Source organism: Talpa occidentalis, unplaced genomic scaffold (assembly GCF_014898055.3).
Source record: "Talpa occidentalis isolate TD23 unplaced genomic scaffold, MPIMG_talOcc4v2.1 talOcc4.2, whole genome shotgun sequence".
NCBI classification, from domain to species: domain Eukaryota; kingdom Metazoa; phylum Chordata; class Mammalia; order Eulipotyphla; family Talpidae; genus Talpa; species Talpa occidentalis.
The window spans coordinates 50,684,866-50,694,184 of NW_023602073.1; the positions used below are offsets into that span (position 1 = coordinate 50,684,866).

The 9,319-nt window shown below is 50.0% G+C and overlaps 1 protein-coding gene across 1 annotated transcript; it reads right to left on the minus strand.

The window, feature by feature from the left end:
* Window positions 1-1,390: 1,390 nt before the first annotated feature.
* On the minus strand, window positions 1,391-9,036 carry LOC129146281 (butyrophilin-like protein 1). The gene is made up of 9 exons (XM_054698130.1): window positions 9,019-9,036; window positions 8,487-8,829; window positions 8,164-8,364; window positions 7,880-7,900; window positions 7,761-7,787; window positions 6,457-6,483; window positions 2,432-2,458; window positions 1,499-2,049; window positions 1,391-1,405 (listed from the first exon to the last, which is right to left on the minus strand). Exons 1-9 carry the CDS (start codon window positions 9,034-9,036, stop codon window positions 1,391-1,393), a joined length of 1,230 nt encoding a protein of 409 aa, XP_054554105.1.
* Window positions 9,037-9,319: the final 283 nt, after the last annotated feature.

Genomic DNA, 9,319 nt, shown 5'->3' on the forward strand with positions numbered 1-9,319 from the left:
AAAATGAGGGGACAGACAGTCCCAATTTTGTATCTAACATGCCATGTTAGGTTTTTTACAAATTTACTCACAATAACTTTATCTATTCTGGTTTTTTTTTTAAAAGATTTATTTATGTATGCATACAAGAACTGGAATACAGGCCAGAGGTGCAGATTCACCAGAGACAGAGTGGGGAACAGAACAGGCAGATTGACTGAAATACACTGCCTAGGGGAGCAGCAGGCAAAACAGGAGAGGTCTGCTGTGCCATGCAGGTAGCTCCCTGGTTTGGGACAGTAGTTGGCTGCAGTGGCTACACATAGCTTCATAGTGCTGAGCTTAAGTCCTGGCACCACGAGGAGGCCCCTTTATCTATTCTGTTACCCAAAACTATATTATAAACATAAACTACATCAACTTGTATAAAAGCACAAGGGAAGATGACAAATGAAGACAATGGGTAATAAATACAAATTAACACACACAAGAGAAAATTGTTAAAACTGTTACAATCTCTTTACAGTCACACAGGTTTATGACATCTGACTCCCCTACTCCCCCTTCTCTGTCTTCTCCTCCCACCAGAACCATGTCAGTGTCCCCCGAGGGAGGGATCACACCTTCCTCCCTGCAGGTCTGGGGCTCAGGATCCTGCTTCTTCTGGCAGCTGTGGTTCCCGTGACCGAGTCAGCACAGGGGTCTGTAGAACTCAAATTCCAGTTCCCCAAGTCACCCCGAGTCTGAAAGTCTCCTTTTTATTCTCATCTTAATTCAGGGAGCTGTTCTTTTCTTTACAAATGGTTTGACACAAAAGAGGAACCAGATCCTTCTCCTGAGGTCACCAAATTAACACACCCCAAGTTAACCACTGGTCATAGAAATTCATCAGGTTTGATAAAATTAAGTGTATTTCAACCATTCAAGTGTAGGAAGCAGATAACAGAATATTAGGCTCCTCTAAAGTCTATCATCTGCCTTTCCCCCAAATATTTTGGAGGCAGAATTTTCCTGGTCAGATAGTCCAGACCCCTAAAAATAGATCTGGGGACCCTCCATCAGGCTCTAGTTTCCTCCAAACAAAGCCAGGTTGGATTAAGTAAACTCCAGTTAATTTAGGAGAATCATTCAGAGCTCATCCCCTTTCTTGCCCTAACAGCATAAAATCCCTAGTAAATATTTTCTTTACCAAATAAATTTTTCCCATGGAAAAACTAGTTCTACCCTAAACAGGTTCAAAGTTATGTCTCAGCACAAGCCCTGACCTGACTGTTCTCTCAGCCACGGCCCAGGAATCTGCACCCAGAGCAGGAGGACAAGACTCCAGCATCTGGGACTCACTCACAGGTTTGTCCACAGGGAACCTGCAGCCCCAAGAAGAGCCCAGGGCAGGGCTGGGCAGCGAGGGGGCTCATGGGGACACAGTCTTTGGGGTGCAGGGGAAGAGGGGGCCTTCAGGCCCTGGGGGAGCCCCATCCACACCAGAGCCTAAGGGGATCCCCTCCCCTGGGGGACTTACAGGCTCCTTCAGAGAAGGAGGATTGTTCATGGGCACAGAGGGCTTCTGGGGCCCAGCCTCCAGGGGGCAAAAGGTGAGGGACACGTCTCCTAAATGGCAGACAAAATATGGAAAGAGGGTCCCAGAGAAGGACTCAGGAGGGAAGGAGAAGATGTGGGAGCCATCAGTCATGTCATAGAAGGAGACATCCCCATGATCATAGTCCAGGAAAACCCCCACCCTGTGGGGAACCCGCCTAAGGGGTAGTAGAATAGGAAGGTCAGTACTGGCTTTGAAAATATTATGGTTCCGGCCAATAACCCATTTCCTTTTCAGTGGGGACACAGCACCGTTTCTATTTTCCTCATCTTTTGTCCAGACCCCCAGTGCCCACACAGTTCTGTCTGAACTCCTGACCTCTACTTCCCAGTAACAGCGGCCTGATGTGATGCCCTCAATACCCCAAACTCTGTATCCTCCTTCTATTCCTTCATGATAACAGGTCAGACTCTTCTTGTCATGAGAGAGGACAATTCCATGACTGCAAAAACCTGGATCCAGAGTGACAGGCCCTGCAGAGAGAGAACCCATGTGCCAGCCTGACATAACAAGGGCACACACCTCCTCACCCCAGATACTCAGCTTTATGGGGAGAAGGATATGTTCCCTGAAATGAGAGCCTGGTGACCCCAGCCCACAGCCCCCAAGCAAGAGAAGGAGCCACAAGATAATTGGGGGTCAAATATGTCACAGGACCCCTGGGGACCTGCCTGGACCCCAAGGACAAAGGAGCCCCTTCAGCACTCATGAGCAGTCACCCCCTCCCAATACAGCTGTGTGACATCACAGCAGCACCCACCCCACCCCCACGGAGGGTGCAGAGTCTGTGCCCACACAGAGAACAGAAGGAAAGGCCAGAAGCTGAGCAGCCCCAGAGAGAACAGAGTCACTCACAGGCCCGGAACTTCTCCTTCCTCCAATCTGCAAGAGACACACATGTCATGTGAGGGACTCTAGATACTCACACATCAGGGTCAACTCCTAGTTTTCTACAAGACAGTGACACAGTTCACAGGGGAAAATATTTGGAAACATTTAGTTGATATTTCAACTTTTAGATTCATACACACACACACACAATTGTTATGTGGCAAATTCCCCATAATTCAGACATAAAGCTTAATACTCAGGGGTGCAGGCTGACCACCAATGGAACAGAAATGTCTTCACCCAGATATGACCATCAAATTATACTTTTCAGCCACCAGCCACACATGCATCCTGGAAACTAGGTTTTCTTGAACAGGTTCTATGGAGATGAAATGCCCAGGACTGCGTGTGCTTGTGAAGAACTAACAGACCTGGTCTTAGAGCTACAACCAGCCCAGGCCTGTGTGCGGCCTGATGCTCCCGCTTGCTGGGACAGGAAAGGCCTCTGGAGGCCTGGAGACATGGGGGCTGGTGGGCAGAGCTTTTCCCTCTGATTGTGAATAAATCTGTTTGTCCAACAAGGGGAGACAGACAGAGAGAGAGAGAGAATGAAAAAAGGTAATTGAGCTGCACATGGGGGTGACTGTGACATGAATGAGGAGACTCAGGGCACTCAGCAGAGGGTCCTGCCCACTCAGGAGGGGGTCGAGAGGGTTCTAGGAGGAGATAGACGTGCAGAGTAGGGGACATGGACACACACTGAGAGGATCAAACACTAGTGACAATTTTCCACATTTTCATGTGTGGTGGAGACAAAACCATCCCTGTAGACAGAGAAGAACACAAACACATTGGATTGACACACTGTTTCCTTCAAGAGGAGCCCAGAAAGATGGAAGCTTCAAAGTAAAACCTCCCTGTATAAGCAGAATAATGATTTCAAAGATGTCCATGTCCTCATCCCATGACTCTGTAAACATGTGTCCTTTACAGAGGAAAGAGAAACCTTCAGGTGGACAGAGACGGGACCTGGAAACAGGGATGTTACTGTGGATCACCACGTAGAACCAATCACATGAGCCTTAACAGCCATGACCCTGCACCTGTGCACAGAGACAGTCACATGGTGACGGCAGCAGGGCCACAAAGAGGCTGCAGGGCAGGCTGTGTAGACAGAGGATGGGGTTCCCCAGTCAGTGCAGGAGGCCCTAGATCCTGGGAGAGGAAGGGGCTCCTGGAAGGAAGGAGCTGCCAGACCCTGGAGTTAGTCCCAGGACGTATTCTCAGGTGTCTTCCCTGCAGGCGTGTGAGATGATAAACTGCGTGGGTGATGCTGCTCAGGGTGTGGTGACGTGTGTCAGCAGCAGCTGGAGCTTGATGCCCCATGTGGGGGCCCAGGCAGGTGAGCAGGGCCCTGGCAGGGGAGGGTCTGGAGGGAGCACCCGGACCCCATGATGCACGTGAAGAGATGAGGACCCAGGAGTGTCACCTGCTCTGGGGGGAGAAGGAGGGAGAGAGTGAGGCCTGGAGAGCAGGCAGGGAGGGAAGGACAGGTGAGGAAGACAAGGACATGGGACAGGAGGAAGGAGCCAGAAGGTTCATCAATTTGCTGACCAGAGACAGAACCAGACCCTGATTCTGCTGTAGAGGGAGGGTCACCCACAAGCCCTAATGACCAGACAGGATGCGCCCTGCCCCCCTCAGCATGTGCCACACAGGATCATAGACCAGTGGTCCCAGGGGAGCCCCTGAAATGACTGAAAGGGGAGAATAGGCCCCTCCCCCCCAGCACTCCAAGGCCATGTCATCCCCACCCCACACCTGCCTGGGAAGGAGGAAGCAGGTCATTCCCCAACACTCAGGTCAGACACAGTAAGACTCTGAGGCCGTGAGGGGAGAGCGTGAGTTTCCCAACCGTGTGAGGAGAGAGGGGGAGAGAGGAGAATCCGGGATCCACATCTATAGGAATAAGGAACAACATCTTCTTGTGCACATGGTGTATAAATGTGTGACACCAGCCACACCTGCACAAGCTCACATCTGAGAAACTGGCATTTCCATCTTTGCTTGATAAGAAACAAGATCACATGCAATGATTGGGTGGCATATATGTGACCTCTTTGTGAAAAAAGGAGATTTTAAATTGACTTATTTTTGCTAGACACTAGCTGACATCCAGCTCTAACGCTCTACAATATACTTCTTCATAAACAGTGAAAAAGAGGGTGTGGAGGAGAACAGGAACAGGAGCAGAGGAACAAAAAGAGAAAATCAAAGTGACATTTAATGTGAGACACAGCGCACCCAGGACTGTGTGTGCACTGACTGCGCTAGTCAGTTCATTTTTGTAGCAAAACTTTAAGTAAAAATGTTTTTTTTCTAATTTTATAATTAATACTAGATCACACATGTATCTATCTGTGACTCTTTTGATATCAAAATGTTAATTCTAGTGTTTTAATGGTGCTTCATTCAAACACATCATTCTTTTTGCATGCCCAAGGAAAGTTTGTTAAAATGCATGAGACATGAACTCAGCAGACACTGAAATGATGGTAAAGACGATGCTATGATCCTCACTGTGTGGAAATGAGCCCCAGGGGAACCAGGGAGACTCTCAGGAGGGTCCTCACACTCCTGATCCCGAGACCCCTCCCCTACAAACCCTCTCTCTTGGCTCAGGGTCTGTGTCCAGGACCATAAACAAATCCCTGAGCAGGGAAAGGGCGTGTGACTCAGGCTCACAAGGCTCAGATCTTCCTCCACCAGCATCTCTGACTTTCCCTGCAGGACTCTGTGCAGACCCTGCCCTGGGGTTACAGGGGGAGCTCATGTGAGAAGCAACACAATTAGATGGTCACCTCAATAATGGTTTTTAAAGTGTAACTTTATCTGAAGTACTTCAAAAGGCCCACTGTGTTTCATTCCCAAGCCTTGCACAGTGTCTGCACAGCACAGATTCAAACTGGTGACTGTGCCCAAAACTCTAGAAGGCTCTTCTCCCACACACCCCTCTCTTTCCTTCCCCTCTCTATCTCCATCTAGACTTTTCTTTCAAATTTCCCCCCTGTTCTTTGGAAATTGATTATAACCATTTACTTAGTTACCTCTTTAAAAAAAAACCCTACACACTACAGGGGAGGAGGGATTCGGGTCAAAATAAGGGAATAAGAGGGGCGGGAATTGTATGGGGACTATAACCAAGATGAAAATGCATACACTGTGCAAAAATGAAAAATGATGTAAAAATATATAAAATAAATTTAAAGAAGAAAATGAAAAAAAACCACTTAATAGCAACCATGAGAATGTCAGACAGAATTCTCCTTAAAAAGATGATGGTCTTGAAAAATCATACATTGTTTATCTTGTTATAAAGACACAAAAAAATACACACAAACACATACACACACACCACACACACACAGGATTTTACATCAAATTTCAGACCTTTGACAGGCCTCTACCCAAGAGCCATAAACACCCCAGAAGCTCTGACCCAGACTCGGACACCAGCTCTAAACAACTGATTCGTCAGCAACCACAAGGGATTAGAAGAAAAATCCAGCTTGGACATGAATCAGAGCATGCATGAGAAGACAGAGAATCAAGAGGAAGCAGGAAACAAAAACTAGATCCAAAATAGGACTGGAATTTGGGATCCAGAAGGATCCATAACCCAGGACCCCTTAGCAAGACCTGACTAAGAAATAGTAATCTGGAATTTTCGAGTGATCAGCAAATCCTGGACCACACACTTGTCCCTGCTGCAGCCTCTCCTCACACTGACACCCAATGCCCTTACCCACAAGAAAGGACCAGGTGACAAGGGGTCAGAGACTGTCCTGACCCCACATGATATGCAGGGAGGACAAGGCAGGTGGAGGCACGGCCGTGATCACAAGGGTTGGGGGCACTGCAGTTCTCAGATAGAGGCTCCAGAGTGAGGGAAGACCAGGGACCCCAGGTCCTTCCTGGTGGGAGGTCCCTATAGAGAAGGAGTGGAGGACAGGATGGGAGGGGATCCCAGGACTCTCAGGACCACTCACCTGCATACAGCTGGGCCTTCCTCCAGGCTGAAAGGAAACACACAGGTGAGACCTCAGCACAACCAGCTGCTCTTGTGATCCATGGGCCCTGACCATCCCCTGTTCTGCAGGTGAGACTCTCTAGGGGATGGAGGGGAGGCCTGGAGAGGTTATGACCTCCTGCTCCCAGCAGACAGCAGGGGGTGGTGGGGAATCCCCTGGCTCAGGTCAGGAGCCTGCAGGACAGACTGACCCAGCCCTGCCTGATGCTGCTGTGGGGGTTTTGTGCAAGTCACTGAGCAGCTCTGGGCTTCAAAGACTTCAAAGGTCGTGCTTCACTTGCTGCTCAGTGTTGCTACACAGGATCAAAAACAGTATATGGCAAGCTTTTTTTTAAAGATTTATTCAAATCTTTAAAATTTATTTATTTATACAAGCACTGGGTACAGTCAGAAGCGCAGGAGGGTGAGAGAATTAATCAGAGCGAGAGTGGGGAACAGAACAGGCAGACTGACAAAGTACACTGCTGAAGGGAGCAGCGGGTGCAGCAGGAGAGGTCTGCACACCATGTGGGACCCTCCCAGCGACCAGGGATGGAACTGGCGCTGCAGAGGCTGCAGGCAGCTTCGCAGCCTAGTCCTCAACTGCTGCACCACCAGGGGAGGCCCGTGGGAAGATATTTTTTAATGTACATATTACTCCATAATTATTACATTCAGTATTTCCTTGGAAATTAATGGGAAGATGAAATAAAAACACAACATGGACATCACACCAGCTCCAGAGTAGAAATGACCCATCTTCCTCCAATGCAGTATTTCTAGTAATACTGGGAGAGGAAAGTCCCCCCACTCCCACCCATGCAAGGTCACCCCGACCTCTCCCAGCACTACTGATCAGCAACTTCAGGAGTAGAGAGCACAGACTTTCCTCGGGGTTGTCTGGGGAGCAAGGGCAGGAGGAGGTCACACTCCTAAACTTCAAGAGTCCGTTTACTTATAAAATCCCAGAGCAGCTGCTTTACTTCCAGGTGCTGACCAAGAACCAGATGCATTGAGGACTAGAAAGCCAGCACCATGGTGGGAAAGTCAGGGCTGGAATGAGACCAGGATGCAGGAGACTCCAAGGGTCACCACCCCCCAGGATCCCAAGAATGGGGGGAAAACAGCACCCAGATCTGGAGACCCCATGCAACAGAGTCCTGCCTCCTACCAGCTCCCACTTCCACCGCAGGGAATGGTCCACATGTCTGTGCTTAGACAGCCAAGGGGAGGGACCCCTGAGCACAGGGGACAGGGACACAGGACCCCTGGGGCATCACTCACCAGCCAGGTAAGCTGCCTTCCTCTGGCCTGAAAGGCAACACAGGACACAGGTGAGCTAAGAACCAGAATATCTCCTATGAAGGGGGCACAGAGAGTTCAGGAGGGAGAGCAGAGCTTACCTAGAATTGCCTGGAGTTCCTCTGAAAGAGAATGAAAAATATAAGCATAAACTGTTGCTAAGAACAAAATTTGTGCCTAGAGAAGAAACAAAAATGAAACTCTCTGTGTCCTAGAATTTCTACCGTCAGACCAACATGAGCCTCCAAGCTCCACTGTCTCCTCTGGGACTCAGCACCTGCTCTGATCTCCCTGCAGAGGGACCCTGGGCTCTGGCTCTGGTGTCAGCTTGTCCCTCTCAGCACCCACCGCCACACTCACCAGCCTGGCCCCTGTCCTGCCCTACCTGTGTCCGTCAAGGCCTCCTCCTTGGCCTGTCTGTCCTTCTCCTTAGCCCCACACAGATTCATTTGTTCCTGCAGCTCCCGCATCTGTGTGGAATGTTCTCTCTGGGTGTAGCAGGCAGCCCCCAGGAGCAGGAGCAGCAACAAGGGCAGGATCACCAGGAAAGCCGGCTTCCAGGGAGTGGCCCAGGGGAAGAAGGGCTCTGCAGAAAGAGACCCCACAGAGACCCCATCAAGACACAGCCCAAGACATCCCAGCCCAGTACCCCGGGGGGTGCTGGCCCCCCACCCCTGCAGGGAATGGGGAAGAGGGAGATGCGCTGACCTGGGATGACAATGGCCATGACCTTCTCCTGACCCAGGACGGGGTTGAGGATGGAACAGGTCACGCTCCCCGCAGAGCTGTCTCTCACCACCAGAGCGGCCTCCACACTGAACAGGCCCTCAGTGTCCTGTGCCTGGACCTTGGAGAACTCCAGGAACTGCTCCCCACGGGGCTGTCTCCACTGCACCTGAGGCTCTGGGAACCAGCCCGAGGCCGTGCACACCACGCGTACCCCATCCTCCTCTGGCCCCGTGATGTGCACTTGGGGGGCAGAGCCCACAACTGCAGAGAGAAGATGAGAGACAGGTGGGGCAGGCCCACATGTGCACACCTCCAGGTGAGGCTGTCAAGGTGCACTCTGAGAAGTCTGGGAGAGACCTAGACCAAGACAATGACAAGATATGTCCATCTCTACCTTTCTACCTATTATTTTTATAATGATATAAACATGTTTCAAATCTTTATAGAATTCTTTTCTTGTTAAAGAGTACACCTTATAATCCATAAACAACTGTATTTTCTCATTTCTCACCAACATCTCAGCCTCCATAGTGCAACTTATCCTTCTAGTCCATTCTGTTCTGGGTGATTCAACAAGTCTCCCATCTGTCAACCCCAGTCTCCAAAGTCCTCTCACCCAGTCTCCCCTCATTCAGGACACTCCTGACCTCATCTTGAAACCACCTCCATCTTGGGTTGGTCACTTCCCTCTGAGGGTGGCTTGTTGTAACTTGGACCCCTGCTGAGCCCCTTTCCTGACTTTTCTCCCTGCACCTGCTCCCTGAAGGCAGCGCAGTCCCAGGGTCCAGTTCTTAAAGCCCCGTCTTATCTCA